General features: G+C 41.4%; 1 protein-coding gene across 3 annotated transcripts in view; it reads right to left on the bottom strand.

Moving 5' to 3' along the window:
* Window positions 1-57: 57 nt before the first annotated feature.
* PPP2R2C (protein phosphatase 2 regulatory subunit Bgamma) overlaps window positions 58-16,748 on the bottom strand; it is a 39,717-nt gene continuing 23,026 nt past the window's right edge. For all 3 annotated transcript variants that reach the window (XM_033160277.1, XM_033160276.1, XM_033160278.1), the window contains exons 3-10: window positions 15,900-15,997; window positions 13,958-14,123; window positions 11,930-12,042; window positions 9,391-9,568; window positions 7,253-7,417; window positions 5,498-5,667; window positions 3,049-3,140; window positions 58-2,619 (exon numbers count right to left, since the gene is read on the bottom strand). In XM_033160277.1, the coding sequence (XP_033016168.1) occupies window positions 2,328-2,619; window positions 3,049-3,140; window positions 5,498-5,667; window positions 7,253-7,417; window positions 9,391-9,568; window positions 11,930-12,042; window positions 13,958-14,123; window positions 15,900-15,997 (1,274 nt within the window). In that variant the 3' untranslated portion in view covers window positions 58-2,327. The remainder of the gene's footprint in view (window positions 2,620-3,048; window positions 3,141-5,497; window positions 5,668-7,252; window positions 7,418-9,390; window positions 9,569-11,929; window positions 12,043-13,957; window positions 14,124-15,899; window positions 15,998-16,748) is intronic.

Below are 16,748 nucleotides of genomic sequence, written 5' to 3'. Positions count from 1 at the left end.
GTGCAGTTATTTGATTTAAAGGAGCAACTGCTGGAGTAGAATTAAGCACAGCTCAGCTTTTTAAAGAAAGTGTTTATTGAAAAAGCCAGTATCAACATATTTATATATATGTTCCAACAACAGTCAGCTAATTTGTGCAACACAAGAATACAGCCATGAAGCTTTCCAACTAACTTGATTTACCAACTGTATCATTATTTACCTTCTTAAGTTCAAAACCAAAGCAAAAAGTTGTTCTTCATGGATTTGGAATGAGTGACATTCATTTCTTACATTCACAAAATTAGATTATAATGGTGATATCGGAGACCCAGATAGATCACTTAATGTCTTGAGTTTAGTCCCTCCTTTCTAACAGAAAACTTTGTATTAATGTGGCCTGAAAACACATTTTATGTAGTTAGAAAGATTTTATATAATCCCTGCATAAACCAGTTCGGTAGTTGATGAATAAGATAATAGAATTGAAACTGGGGGAAACAATTGCATCCTTGGTTACTGCCAGACAGTGCCCCCACCCCCAAAATACAATTTTTAGACATAAAATTCCAGTGTGCGGTTAGCATTTTTTAAATTACTCTGATTAATGAATAAAGCCAAAAGGTTTTTTTTTAAAAAAAAAAATTGGTTATTTGGCTTTAACAAGAATTCTATACAGTATTCATATTCCTAAAAGTTTTTACAAGAAGACTGGATTGTTCAAATTTCAATTAGAATACAGTGTACGTAAATACTGCCCGTGTCTCGTAGAGTATGAAGTAGCTTTATAAACAAACATTCATTCCCAGGTAAAATTACTGTATACATTTCATACTGTATGTGGATTATTGGAATTGATGCTTCTGTACACACAATGTCCAGCATCAGGAAAATGGCAGGTGTCCTTCATTTCATGTAGTGCTAGCAAAGCTTCTGATTAAAATCATTGTGTCACAGAATCCGTTTGGATTCACTTTCTCCCCTTCTCTTTCCCCGCCCCCCCTCCAAATCAAAGTGCAAAGGCATGCAAGTTTCTTTATGACGCCCTCCTCCCCATTTATCGAAAGGTCTATGCAGAATAGTGCAAAATTAATGTAACAGCAGAGGGATCTTGAGAAAGGCAGCCTGGCCAGTTAGGTGATTGTGCTTTCCTCCATTTCAGTCAGGCCAAAAAAAATAACTTGGAGATGGTTGACATGAGACAACTAACTCTTGCAGGTTTCATTGAGCATGCTGCGTGTTTTTAAATCTCCACATTTCGTGTCCAAGGGGCTTGCACTGCAAATTGAGTGAGTTCTGGTAGGAAGAGCCGAGTTCTGTCGGAAGAGTGCTTTAAATGGCTGCGTTGTGACAGTCATTTATTCGTTTTGCGTATCCTGAGGTGAGCTAGCGCCTGTCCTCCTTGCCCTTTTTACTTTACGAACTTTCAGAGTGAAACCTGCTTACAGATGGAACAATGGCAGATACTTTGAAAAGTCATTAGATAGCTGTTAACCATTATATTCTACCCACCTTACTCAAATTGAGCGGAAAATAGATCTCCTTAAAGAATAATTGCCAGTCCCTCCATAAACCTACGCTGGTATTGGATAGTGGGGGGCGAGCTACGGATTGAAAGTCATGCAGCAGTTTTCCTTGAGAGGCTGCAGATGGTCTTCTGCTTTGTGTGTGTCCTTAATGGTCCCACCCCCTTAGCTGGTACCTTATGACAGTGCCAACCATGCGGTCCTTAGTCTAAAAGCCTTCTGGTCTACCTTTGATCTCCATCGCATCTGTTTCTGCTTGCGTATGTGCTGTTAGCTGCTCTGGCCCAAGCAGAGGCTTCTTGCAAGGTTTCCTTATGCCCCAGATTCTGGCTTAAGGCATCTTTGGGGCCATTTCTGTGCTTCAGTAACTCCTTGCTCTTGGAACCACAACTGTGTTAGTGGGCTAACGTAAAAAAGTAAGAACTGGGATTAAACCCCTCCCCCACAAGGGGGATACCCTTAAAAAAAATCATGGAGGACCTTGAACTATGTAGGTGTCTAATTCTTGTGGTCAGTCTTTTAGAAACAATATAGAATAATTAGTGATGAGTGGGGCACAGGGTCCTTCTTAACAGAATTTATTTTGAAACATCTCTGCAGCAATTGCAATAAATTAAAACATTTGAGTGGTTGTCTCAAGGGCATGGGTGGTAGGGGGTAGTTAAAAGGGCAAATCCATCTCCATCACACCTGCAGACACTTAATGGGGAGTAAGACCCACTGAATTCAGCGATGTTTACTTCCAAGTAAAAGGATTAGCATCACATCTCAAACAGCGACCACACCTGTCACCTCTTGGACGGCTGTTTACAAAGAGGAATCCTAGTGCATTTCAGAGTTCATTTTGTCCTGAAATATGTACAGATTGTTTGTAGCTGCGATAGCAATGATGTTCTCTGTTGGGTGCCATGCCGTGTGCAGGATCTTCTTGGTAAAGTCCAAACTGTCAACACTGATGTCATCTTTCCTTCTCTTGCCTCCAACACACACCCGCCGAGGTTTGAGAATTGCTCGCGGTTTGCTACTCTCTCGGGAGGCCTCTAAAGTAACATCGCGCTTAGTGTTCCGGTCGAACATTCGGAAGAAATTGTTATATGCTCCTGTCATAATGACACTGCAGGGGAAGGAAAATGGGGGAAATGTTACGAACCAAGTGCACAGCCCAGTGGGGAAAGCCTATGCACAGGAGCCATTGAAATCAGTGTTGGGATTATTTTTAAGATCATTTGAAGGTGGTTTTCATTGTTTTATCCATGTTTGTTGCCCTAAGCTGCTTTGGGAGGCAGGGTGGGGGATATAAAATCAATAACTATATGAATAGATAATATGTGGAGTGTTATTGCTTCCTGCCACCCTCCATTTAAGGGAGCAGCAATGTATTTCAGACATTCCAAATATCTCTTAGAGCAAGAAATAATTCCTCTTCGTATTCTAGTACATCAAAGAAGCCTTTCCCTTAGGCATCAGCTATAATGGTGTTCTTGACTAGCTCCTCTCATCTTACCAAAGTAGTATTGTACGGTAAACAAGACAGCTGGGTTACCTGTCGGATCCATTCCACGCACATTCAAACTTGTCAAAGATGCAATCATTTTCATAAAGGGAACACAGTTTGCTTCTAAGGTAGTCATGAACCTGTTTTGTGAGCAAAAAGCAGCTTTGTTATTTCCAGGTTAGACCTTTTGTTTTTCCATTTGCCCTCAAAGAACATCAGTGCCAACAGCTCTTGGTGGAATCGGCTTTTTTTAAATGTTGCCTGTGTAAACAAGCATTGATAATAAAATTAAGAGAACAGAACATCTTTCTTGAAGTAACTTTATTGATGGATCATGTTAAGAGATCCAAAAGTATCTCTCAACCTGCTTTGGCCCCACTGTCAGGAATTACATATGCTTTCATTCAGCTTTGGTCTTCCAGGCTGGCTGCAGCCCTGAACTGGAGCATTATTCTTAGGGCCTGTTGCAAGTCCCACTTGTAAATAAATAGTGAACGTGAAGAAGACTCTTCCTTACCAACAGTGATCCTCTGGCACTTAAAAATATATATTATTTTGATCACAACTGAGCCAAAGTCAATACCACTGAGTTAGATGGAACAAAATTATATATGTGATTAAGCACTCAGGGGCGTGATCCTATACATGTCTGCTCAGAAGAAGGGCCCATTGGGTTCAATGGGGCTTGCTTCCAGGCAATTGATAGGATTATCTTCGTTTTTGAGACTGTGAGCTTATTTCTGTTTTGAAGCAATGGCCCTAGCAGCAAACCTGACATTGCTGTTTAATTTATTTTGTTAAGTTCGTAGCTGTGCTATTGCTAATGCCAAACAAGCTTTTCTCTTCAACATTTAAAATTAATTTCTTTTAAAAGCAACGAGGGCACCTTTTGGATAATTTTTAAAGACTCTTCATAGATTTACAGAACTAAATTAATATCTTTGAACCTACTTTCCATTATTTGTGGGGAAATTGCACATAACTTAAACCAGTACTATATAAAAGAAGCCAGGTCCCATATCTTTTCTGAACTATATTTAATTTATTTATTTTTATATTTAATTTATATTTAATTTATATTAAACTATATTTATATTAAACTATATTATATATATATTTATATATTTATATATATTTATATTAAACTATATTATATTAAACTATATTAAACTATATTTAATTTATTTATTTATTTTTGATAATTTATTTAATTTATTTAATTTATTTTGATGTGGAACTAGTTTCCCTGAAAGAGACTTCTGTAGTAAAGCTGAATTACGTAGCTCAATGTCCTTCCTATCCCTGCTTCAGAGGTGAAATTAGAAGAGGCCTGTACTCAGTTTCAATGTAGTGGCACAACCCTATACTCCTGTTAGGTGGGGTTTACTCCTAGGAAAGTGGCTACAGGATTTCAGCCCAAATTCCTAGGGAAATGGGCAATGAGTTTGCTGGTGCTTATCTCAATAGCCATGTTCTCCCACACAAACGCTTGCAATAGCAGCTCTCTCAGCTTGTCTGCACTTCTACTTGCCGCATGCCTAGAAAGCAGTTTTCCATTTTCCCTGCTGCTTTCCATGGGAAAACCTGCTCTTTTCTGCTGAATCCAAAGAAACAATCTGCAGGAAACCCAACGGATGTTTCCTCCAATTCAGCAGTAAAGAGCAGGTTTCCTCCAAGGGGAAGTGGTAGGACAAGCAGAAGTGTGGACGAGCCCAAAGTCTGCTTGCATTGTTCTCAAAGAGCTTCTATATATTTCAAGCCCTACTGGCATGTTTCCAGGCTTGGCTTAACAGAAGAGAGGAGATTGAACTAAGTTAGCATCCCTGGGAGTTGTAGGACATCACAGGTGCAGTTTAAACAACAACAACAACAACAGAGGCATTAGGTTTAGGATTAAAAAGATAGTATTGGATATATGTTGGAGTTTACCGGTAATAACAAGTACAGGTAGGTTGCCATGTTGGTCTGCCATAGTCAAAACAAAATAAAAAATAATAAAATTCCTTCCAGTAGCACCTTAGAGACCAAGAACAAACTTAGTTGGTCTCTAAGGTGCTACTGGAAGGAAGTGCTACTGGAAGGAATTTTTTTATTTTTTATTTTGTTTTAATAACAGGCACATTCACAACTCCTACCCATGTTCCAGAGCGCTCACTTGCCTCTTGCATGGGAGTGATGGGAAAATTGCAAAATCTGTCAGTTAGCTTTCCTTCTCAGTGGCTCTGAATCATTATAAATTCTTTACATAACTCCCTTCTGTTTATTTAACAGTTTATATAAAGCAGTTGTAGCTACTTACTTTTAAGTAATGTCAGAAACAGCACTAGCTTTTGGCCCTGGAAGAGTTTGCTGCTATGGCATCCCTTCCTTTAAAAATATTCTCTTATGTGTCAAAGGTAATCCAGTCTCCTCTGTATTTATTGCAGAGTTTGAAAAGGTTTTATCCTAGACTGCCATTTATTACCATCATGGTCTAATAAAAACGACAAACACGTACCTGGTATATCTCTACTGGCACTGTTTCCATGTTCAGATCCCAAACCTTGACAGTGAGGTAATCTCTTGCTAGCATATATCGCCCACTGTGGCTAAATTTGACATCAGACACAGAAGAAATAATTTCGGAGAAAAACGAGCGGCTACTGGGGTCTTCAGGCTCTTCAAAAACTGATGAGGTGAAAAAAAGAGAGAAAATATGCCTATTAAGAAGTACATGTCACTTATTTTGCCATGGCATTTTCAAATTAACCAGAATATTACATTGTAATTTCTTATCTGATTTTTAAAACCTGTTATTCACCTTGAACTTCTAAAATAAAAAGGCACAATAAAGGTCTTTTTAAAATGTATTTTTAATAGTTGGCTCAAATAACAAATACAGCTCTGCTAACTCAAAACAAGGCATATATCTATAGGATTGTCCTGTTAAGGTAAAACTGACTTAATGTTTAAAACGCTAACATTTCACACAGTGCCTCCAAGGTGCCTATCCACTGCCTAGGTTCTGGTTTTTTATTACTTATTTCTTTCATTGTAAAATAACTCAAAGCAGTTTACAAAACGATAAATCATTAATATCAGGGGTTTGGGAGAACCTTATTTTAAAACATACAAAAGTTAAAATATCAAAACAGAGTAAAATTACCCCAACTTTCTAAGCATCTGCTTAGGCTTGACTAGACAAGAAAGTTTTTAGCAGGCGCTGAAAAAGAGTACAGTGAAGGCGCCTGCTTGGTATCAATAGGCAGGGAGTTCCAAAGTGTAGGTGCTGCCATTAAACAAGTCCTTACAAAGGCAGAAAGTATATTATGTGGCACCTGTAGAAGGTGCCATTTTCACCAGTCAAGGTGGTCAAGTGGGTACATGTGAGGGAAAGCAGTCTTGTAGGTAACTGATCCCAAGCTGATAAGGGCTTTATATACTAATAGTAAAACCTTGAACTTGGCCCAGTAGCAAACTGGCAGATCTCTGAGCATGGATGTTATATGCTGGAGAGGCCTCACACCTGTCAGCAATCGTCCTGCAGCATTCTGCACTCATTGCAGCCTCCAGATCAAGCGCAAGGGAAACCCCATATAGAACGCGTTGCAGAAACCCCAGTCTTGAAGTAACCAGTGCATAGACTACTGTGGCAAGGCTTTCCTGGTCCAGGAATGGCCATAGCTGTCAAACCAGCTGCCGCTGGTCAAAGGCACTTCCAGCCACTGAGGCTCCCTGAGCCTCCAGGGGTGGAGCTGGACCCAGAAGCACTCCCCCCCCCCCACTGCAAACCTGCTCCTTCAGTGGGAGTGCAGTTCCATCCAGGGTAGGTAATGGACCAATTTCTCAGAGATGGGAGCTACTCACTCCCTCTGCCTCCATCATGCCAGGATTCAAGCTCAGCTTGTGTTCCTCGTCCATTTCAACCCTCTGCCCATCGGGGGGGGGGGCAGATCTGACATGACACAAGGGCTTTCAGGCAGCCCACACACTCCAAGGTGAGCCTCTAGTTTTCTGGGTTGCTTGAACTGAGCAAGATTCAACTGCCACTCATCATGCTGAGAAGAGTCTCACCTATAGATTTAATCCTGTCCTCCTGCCCCAGTGATGTTGGCTGTTGGGCAAGTGGCTGTGGCGAGGGGGGGGGGATTGTCATGGCGCTTATTAGTGACCCATCTGTACTTCTAATGAGCTCGTAAACAATGGCCTCCCATACAAGTCTGCCATATGGAGACGTCAACATTTTCAATGGGAATGTCACTGGGTAGCTTACGTTTAAAATGCTTGTCACAGAGCGCTGATGCCCTCATGTCACAAAGTCTCAAAGACCCTTTGCTACTGCTGTAAACAAAGAGATTGCAGTGGTGAGGGTGGAATTCAGATGCAGTAATAACTTCTGTCAAATCCTCCATGTTGGCTGGCTTTATATCTACAATGTCTGAGTGGAAATATTTAGTAAGGAACATGTTCAGAGACAAACTGTTATTCTCTACCATCTTTTCATGGTATGTTACATTCTTGATTCCTCATTGAAAACACTACTGAATTACAGCTAGGAAGCTAAAATGCATTTTATTAGCTAATCATATCAGCTATGTACATTTTATTAGTCAAAACCACTTGTTCTGCTAAGCTGTTGAGGATGCAGTTGATGCAGTTATGGGACTGACAGTGAAATCTGAGAGTTTGGGGAAAAAATTCCATTAAAAAGAGGAGGAAAAACCTGGGCCTTTGATGCATCAAGTATTGCCTTGGCAACCAGGCTAAACTGCATCCCTCCAATGTTCAGATAAATATGATTTTGTCTGTGAAGTAGTGATCCAAGTTCTGTTTGGGGATTTTGAAGTCCACAATCAGCCTCTTTGAAAGGAACTCCTGGGCTGATTCAGACTCAGCTCACAATCAGCACGAACCTCCTACCACTGCCGTAGGCGCCAGCACTCATCCCATTATTTCCTAATAGATATCTGCCATTATCTGTGTGGGACAATGAGATGAATTATCATTGCACTTTGTCATAACCTTTTGCTATTGCACTATGAGTTTCAACATCCTTGAGAAATGTAGTTTTTCAAACCTTATGGCCCCTTAATAAGGCCATATCAGCAACCCATTTTGTATTTTTGTAGGGATTTAATTCATTGACCAATTTAGTTATATCTTTCTAACCTTAATTCAGTTTATAACACCTGCCAGGAGAAAGCTACATTAACTTTTCTGCTAGCCTAGACTTCTAGAGAGAATTGCTGAATTATCACTTTGGCCATAACCATCAGACACTATCTACTAGATATTTTAGAAAATAGTTTGTCTGGTTGTTCTCTATGCCTTTGGATGCCTCTTGAGATATTGTCACCAAATTCAACTCAGGGGTTCCCAGAGTGGAGGCAATGATCTTTGCTGATGCTTGGACACCAGGCGCCATTTTGAATCAAGATGGCAGACCAAAATGTGAGTTTGGTGGGGCTTCACCTGTTTTCTACCACAGCATAGGTTTGGCCTTCTCTCTATATCATCATCAAACTTGGAACAAGGGTTCCCAAGCTAACGTGGCAGACTTTGTCACCATTTGGACGCTGGATGTCATTTTTAATCAAGACGGTGGACTAAAACGTCATTTTGGCACGACTGCCCATTTTTTTATACAGGGTCAGCTGCCACTTGATATATTATCCACTGCTAGCTAAATTCTGGGGGAAATGGAATGGGGCTGCGTGAGATTTGGGAGGGGGCGGTTGTCACCATAAGCAGTGCTTTGAGGTGTACTGAGACTGTGGCCTTGGTGTCAGGCTCCTGGGGTGGTACTGCCACTGTCTCATGACTTTGGGCACCTGCCACTTCCCATGGCAGGCCGTTTACCACCTCTTGCTCCTCCATTGTGGTGGCTGTGCTCCATCACAATGGCCAAATCCTGCTGTGCTGTCCTGGAGGCGGCCGGGGGAAGCCTTGGCATGCTGGAGGGGGTCATGGACATGGTTGGGCAGCAGAGGAGCAGGAGGAGGCAGCAGCGGGCACCCATTTGTGGCAAGCAGTGGGTGCCTGGTGGTGGCAGGGGGCAAAAATCAAGAGGTGGGGGGCAGGGGGAAGCACTGGTGATTTTGCCTGAAGTGGCAAAACCTCTTGAGCTGGCCCTGACAATAGAGTTAGTAGTGAAAAAGACTTGATACCTCATTGTAGTTTCCAGCAGAGAGTGGATATTCAGGTGCGGTCGGGTGCCAACTGGGGGGTGGGGAGCTAAGGGCCGCCCAAAATGTCACGGCAGCTGTGCGCACACACTGTGTGATGCACTTGTGTGTGTGTGTGACGTCAGCATGCCCTGTAGCATGTGCACACAGTGTCCACAGGTCTGAAATGCATTGAAACATAAAACTGTAGTAGCTGACTAATGTGAGTAACCATGAGAAAGGATACTGAAGCTTCGATCTGTAATTCCTAAATGCCAGAGATTAATCCTAAGATCATCTGCTGACATGTATGTCTCACAGTCACTGTTGACGGAAATTGAATTGACGTGATAGGTGTGGCCATTAGCAAAAATTCTTCTGGGGCTGACTTCTACCATCAAGTCCGTGGGTTTCAGTACAGGCACCTACATAAAAAAGTAATGAATAAAGGTGTTTTAAACAACATTTCAAACTTGGAGCTGTTCATAGATTTGTGAATTGCGAGTAGAACTAGGTAGATTTTAAAACAGCACTACATTTGTCATTATTTGAGAACTTCTCAAAACATATATACAACATGCAAAACAATATTACACAATACATACAGCTTATTTTTTTTAAAAAAAAAATCCAAGTATGAACATGCGTTTGAATCATAATGCCAATTGTATTTAGCTTGCTCAAATGAACAAGTCACCTTGAGAAACCTTTACGTTTGGTTCAAGGATTCTCACTTGGATTCCCCCCCCCCACTACAGTTGTAAACAACTTGATGGGATATAAATACTCACATATTCCTCAGATAATGAGTAAATTACTATATTATATATTGGCTACCCACTACATTGCAACACAAGACAACAATTTATTGAGTAATGCAATAAATACTGTACTATGTCTGTTTCTTACAGGAATATGACGACACCTGCTAGTCAAATCAGTGGAAAGCATCTGTTGAAATCTTAATTCTGTAAAAACTTTTCTGTTGTTGGTAGGTAATGTTAGAGAAATATCTCTGAATTTAATGGCCCTTTTTAAAATGGCAACCTACCATTGAGAGGAGTAGTTTTTATTAAGGTCATTAATCACTTCCTTATCCTGGGAGAAACTGAATTTTCTAATTCGCTGATTAAAACCAGGTGGAACCCCAAGCATAACCACAAACTCTGTAGAAATTGAATACATATTCATTTTGCCCTGGCAGATCTTTGCCCATCCCCCCACAATCTCACTTGTTCATACCAACTATTCTTTGGGAGTCTTGAGTTGCCCATTTCATTCAGTCTGCACCAATACTGGATCAGCCTGCTATAACTCCTGATTCAGTAGAGGGCTCTCAAAGCTGCTGGTGTATCCAGGATAAAAGCAAGTAGTTTTCTCAAGAACCCTTTCTGAAGTATTTCCAATGAAGTGATGCTGCCTTCACTCCAGATCTTGGACTCAAACACCTTTGGACAACTGCTTTCCCTACAAATATGTTTTAGAACAACAGACTCCACCAATCGGCCGCTTTTAGAAATAAAAGCTGTTAACATCCATTGTCTAGTTCTGCATACCATCATTTTGACTGCTTATATAAAACAGCTACACTCTGCTCAACAGCAGAGACATCCACAGTGCACTTAATGCTTTCTGTGTCCTTTCCCCAAAAACAACTATATTAGTTTTTGAGTAATCAATGCTAAGATGTTCTTTATTGCAAAAGAGCTTAGTTAACATGCATCACAATCCTATCTAATTGACCGACAGCAGAACTACATAACTCGTGTACATCAAGAATCATAGAATCATAGAGTTGGAAGAGACCACAAGGGCTATCCAGTCCAACCCCCTGCCAAGCAGGAAACACCATCAAAGCATTCCTGACAGATGGCTGTCCAGCCTCCGCTTAAAGACCTCCAAAGAAGGAGACTCCACCACACTCCTTGGCAGCAAATTCCACTGTCGAACAGCTTTTACTGTCAGGAAGTTCCTCCTAATGTTTAGGTGGAATCCTCTTTCTTGTAGTTTGAATCCATTGCTCCGTGTCCGCTTCTCTGGAGCAGCAGAAAACAATCTTTCTCCCTCCTCTATATGACATCCTTTTATATATGCTTCTTATCATAGCATATGGCTGATGGGTAAGTGTCTTTATTTACTCTCCAAACATTGGTTATGTGTGGCCTTAGAATAGACTGTCTCCTGTTAATTTTTTATAACCCTTCATCTTCCAGGCATCGGTGCCTAAGATGGTGCCTAAGATGTAAGTTTTACTAATAGAACAGACCAAATTGCCTGGTCCATCTCAGTGTCTGTACAGGCACCTCAGTTAGGCTTTAAACCAGGGGTCAGCAACCTTTATCAGCCGTGGGCCAGTCCACCGTCCCCCAGACCATGTGAGGGGCCGGACTATTTTTTTGGGGGGGGGGGTGAACGAATTCCTATGCCCCACAAATAACCCTGAGATGCATTTTAAATAAAAGCACACATTCTACTCATGTAAAAACACACTGATTCCCAGACCGTACGCAGGCCGCAATGAGAAGGCAGTTGGGCTACATCCAGCCCCCGGGCCTTAGGTTGCTTACCCTTGCTTTAGACACTGCAAATGTTAACATCCAGGGGCTACTGGGAACCATAGGAAATTTGACACCCTTAGTTCCCAGCTTCCCTGGCTGCTGTTGTACATTCAAATGCCTATTCACATGTTGTTGTGTTTTCCATTGTTTGAAGCTACACAGCACATAAAATAGTAGAACATCACGAGTTGTTCTTTCAGTGAAGAAAACAACTCTCAAACTACTCACCTGAAGTGATGTCACTGTGGAAAGATCTTTAAGCTTCCCCTCTTCATCCTTTAAATTGTACCCCTCAGGTTTCTTATCTCGTTCAGTGATCTTCCACAGTTTAATAGTTTTATCTTTTAAAAAAAGACATCAGCACTATTATGAGAAGTAATACTGTCACATTTTTCTTCATTTTAATAATAATTATTATTATTATTATTATTTATTATTTATTCCCCAGCCACTCTGGGTGGCTTCCAACAAAATATTAAAATACAATAATTAATCAAATATTAAAAGCTTCCCTAATCTACTGTATAAGAAGTGTTTGTTCTACAAAAGGAACAACATGCAGATTGTATGTATTAGTTTAGACACATGGACTGCTGCTCCCCACACAGCACAAGGCACCTCTCAATGGAATTGGGGAGGGGGACATGATTCATTTTCCCCCTGTGCTTTCCCCAGATTTGCCCCATGTCTTCCATCTTTTAATATTACACATACTGTTAATGTAGTCAATTGTGCCGTTTGCCAAACTTTTTATTTATTCATTCTCTTCTTAATTTTTTTTTATCATTTCCCAAATTGGTGGGTATAACCAATGTAGCCACTATTAGGAAACAGGAAGAGATTATACCATTTATTTCCGCACAATCATTTTGTGACTGGCTCCACTGCCATATTGTGACTGGTTCTGTCCATGTGCCACTATTTTAATAGCGGGCACGTAATTTTCAATGAGCCCCAGGGTTCTAAATTTTGAAAATCTTGACGTAGGGCAGGGGTGGCCAACTCCCAAGAGACTGCAATCTACTCACAGAGTTAAAAACTAGCAGTGATCTACCCCCTTTATGGAGGTTCAGGTCAAAGTTGTTGAGTTTTTTCATGGATGAGGTAAAATGTTGAGCATTTTTTAGGGGAGCCACAGTTGTTCAGCTTCTTTGGGGGGAACCAATGATCTATCACTGATCTACCAAAGATGTCCAGTGATCTACTGGTAGATCACAATCTACCTGTTGAACATGCCTGACCTAGGGCAACTGTTCCAGCTCCTCTTATCAGCAGTGAACCTTTCTGAGCACTTCTTCCTGTCCTAAGAGTCTCACTTTATATAAAACACATCCCAAGTTAATCTACACACTTTTGATCCGTTTCCTTGCCTCACCCTTAGCCTGAACATGTGCAGTTTCAGACTGGGAATGGGAGCAGGCCAGGTGTGCAAGACTCACCTCCAGTGTCCCTGAGAGTGCAGACTCCTCTTTAGACCTTAGTGCTATACAGTGGAACCTCGGTTTTCAAAAATAATCCTTTCCGGAAGTCCATTCGACTTCCAAAACGTTCAAAAACCGAGGATCAAAGGGCTGTCAGCAAGTTTAATGGGGGGAATTGAGAAACGTGCCTTGGAAGCCGCTCGACTTCCAAGGCGCATTCGAAAACGGAAGCATTCACTTCCAGGTTTTTGGCATTCAGCTTCTGAAACGTTCGGCAGCCGAGACATTTGAAAACCAAGGTCTGACTGATGACATCTGTTATTGTGGCAAGCGTCTTCCATGTTCCCAGCTCAAACTCACACGTGTTTCAGTGAGTGCTTGAATGAGCTCTTCTTTAATTTGGGAGAGGGCACTGCCTACTGAGTCCATGAAAAAAGGGGAGGTCACTCCCCACCATCCCTAGCCATTCGCCATACTGACTGGAGGTGATGGGACTTGGAGTCCAAGAGCAGCTGGGGGGCCATAGGTCCCTCATCCCGGGCTTAAATAATCCATTACTTTTATGTTACATTATGTGGGGTAAATGTGCATCAAAATGGAACATTATAGGGGGCCTAACAGTATGGGGAAAGATGGCTCTACAGGTACATGAGGGCTGCCCACCTTTACTTCCAGAAAGCGAGGACACATCATAACCTGCTGCCACTTCCAGGGTTCTTTTTTACACTAAAAATGTGTATTTAAAATTAGATGTAATTCATCAAATTTTCAGCTGAAGCCCATCTGCCAGAGACAAGGAAAAACTGTGAATCATGTATTGCTCCTGCTATCTTACCATTTGTGGACAGAAGAGAGTGGGCTGCATTCTGCTGCGGCAACCACTTTATCTTGTTGATTTTCTCCTCTATTTCCAAACTCTTCAGATAGTCAAACTCTGGTTCATGACTCTGGAAGGTGCTGTAAACATTGTATTCACCTTGGCTATAAGGCTCATTTTTGCTCTGCGAAGAACATGGGGCAAACAAAAAATGAACTGTTGACCTCAGAGCTTATCTGATCTTTCAAGTTGACTTGATCCAAATAAACCATATGTTCAAGAAGGAAGGGAGCCTATATACTTATCATTACAGCAACAGGTCGGGCCATGGTTTTTGCTGGGCATCTGCTTTCAGAATACAGGATTTCCATTTAGTTCTGATAGCTAATAACCACTGCTAGATCTGCCCTCCATGACGTTATCTAATAATTTCTTTTTAATCTAAACTAGTGACCACCTCCCCTTGTGGTGGTGCGTTCTGCAAGGTAATTTGTTATGTGGGAAAGTACAGGTTGGCATTCAGCTATGCTGCACTCAAAGCAGACCCACTGAAATCAGTGAGCATGACTAAGTTATGTGTATTCTGAGTAAAACTTAGTTGAATATCACCCACTCTCTTGTCTGTTCTCAACCTATTGCAAATCAATTTATTTGCACAAAGCTTCTACAAGAGAAGGCGCCATTCTGAATCTTGCCTTGCAGCATCACCTAGCTGCACCAGGGAGAATTACTGCTTTATTATCTACAATATTATTGTATTAATATCTACAATATTACTACAATATTATCTCACTTTGAGAGGACAAACCAAAATTTAAAAATACAAGAAGAAGAGGAATTTGGATTTGATATCCCGCTTTTCACTACCCGAAGGAGTCTCAAAGCGGCTAACATTCTGCTTTCCATTCCTCCCCGACAACAAACACTCTGTGAGATGAGTGGGGCTGAGAGACTTCAAAGAAGTGTGACTAGCCCAAGGTCACCCAGCAGCTGCATGTGGAGGAGCGGAGATGCGAACCCAGTTCACCAGATTACGAGTCTACCACTCTTAACCACTACACCACACTGGCTCTCAAACTCAATCTCAAAAACAAGGCACCAATCCCTTCCAAGCCTCAGCTTCACTGTTTCTAAACCTAGGGCCCAACTTAGTTTTTCTTCCAAACAATCTTTTGGGAAAGTTTCGATTTGAACCACAGATAAGAACCTTTGCATGTAACCATTACAGTGGTACCTCGGGTTACATATGCTTCAGGTTACAAACTCCGCTAACCCAGAAATAACACTTCAGGTTAAGAACTTTGCTTCAGGATAAGAACAGAAATCGTGCTCTGGGAGTGCAGCGGCAGCAGGAGGTCCCATTAGCTAATGTGGTGCTTCAGGTTAAGAACAGTTTCAGGTTAAGAACGGACCTCCGGAACAAATTAAGTTCTTAGCCTGAGGTACCACTGTACATTATCAAGCATGCATTCGAGCACGGCAAAAATAGCCAGTGTTCCATTAAAATAAGCCCAGAACAATCACATCTATTGTCCTGCAAACAACAAGGGAATATCAGCTTCTGCATCATGATGTTTTAAAATATATTCACAGGGTGCTTGCAGTCAGCAGCTTAATTTGCAAAAAGGTCCTTGGCAAAGAGGGTTTTTTGTACATAACAGATTTTCATAAATGTGTGTGTGTGTGTGCAGATGAGCTGGCATTTTGCTGCCAGTGACATCGTGAAGATGCTGCAAAAAAGAACTTGCAAAAATAAGGAGCACCAATGCCACAATAAGCACTTCTGGGCAGGAGTAGCTTTGGAGAATGATGTAACATCATTTTGTGTGTGCACAGGGCTTGTGGATCAGGACATGGAAGCTAATAGTAAGGTCAAACAGGGGGTGGGGTTATTTGCTGTGGAATACTTTCATAAGAGACATTTCTTCAACAATCAGAACACCTTTTTAAAAATTCATACCTCTGGCTCCCTTTGGAATATAACAACTCGACCTCCTTTATCCCCTGTTGCCAGCAACTCTCCTGTGTGGTTGAACTCAACAGTTGAAATAATGTCAGCTGTGAAAGAAAAAGTAGAAAAATCAAATTACAGAAAAAACCGCCCATCCAAAATAACAAATATTTCACAATGAGTTACTTGGTTGTTGTTTTTTTTCTTTTCCTGAGCCCCACCTTCACTCCACCACAGGAGAACTTTAGCATTTCAAGAGTCACAGAATAATAGACCTGGTGGGTACCTCAAATGCCATCTAGTCCAACCCCCTGCCAATGCGGGAAATCCACAACAGCACGCCTGATTGATGGCTATTTGACCTTTATGTAAAAAACTCTAGTGAAGAAAAGCCCACCACGTTTCAATCATCTGTTCCATTTTGAACAGCTCACACTGTCATGCAACTCTTCATGGAGTTCTGTCAGGAAGTAATGCCTTTTTGTCATTTAATCCATTGGTTCAGGTGATATCCTCAGGAGCAACAGATAACATATTTGCTCCATCCTCTATGTATTTGTAGTATGCCCAGTATTTGAAGATGGCTATCCTATTACCTCTTAATTGTTGGCATCTATCTCGAGAGACAATGGAGTATGCCTCTGGGGGTCAAACCGCTGCGTTAGCAGCACCAAAGTGACCTCCTTCATTCTAAATTCAGTATATTCATAGAATCCTAGAGTTGGAAGAGACCACAAGGGCCATCCAGTCCAACCCCCTGCCAAGCAGGAAACACCATCAAAGCATTCCTGACAGATGGCTGTCAAGCCTCCGCTTAAAGACCTCCAAAGAAGGAGACTCCACCACACTCCTTGGCAG

Source organism: Lacerta agilis, chromosome 9 (genome assembly GCF_009819535.1).
Source record: "Lacerta agilis isolate rLacAgi1 chromosome 9, rLacAgi1.pri, whole genome shotgun sequence".
NCBI classification, from domain to species: domain Eukaryota; kingdom Metazoa; phylum Chordata; class Lepidosauria; order Squamata; family Lacertidae; genus Lacerta; species Lacerta agilis.
This window is presented reverse-complemented; position numbering and strand designations above follow the sequence as displayed.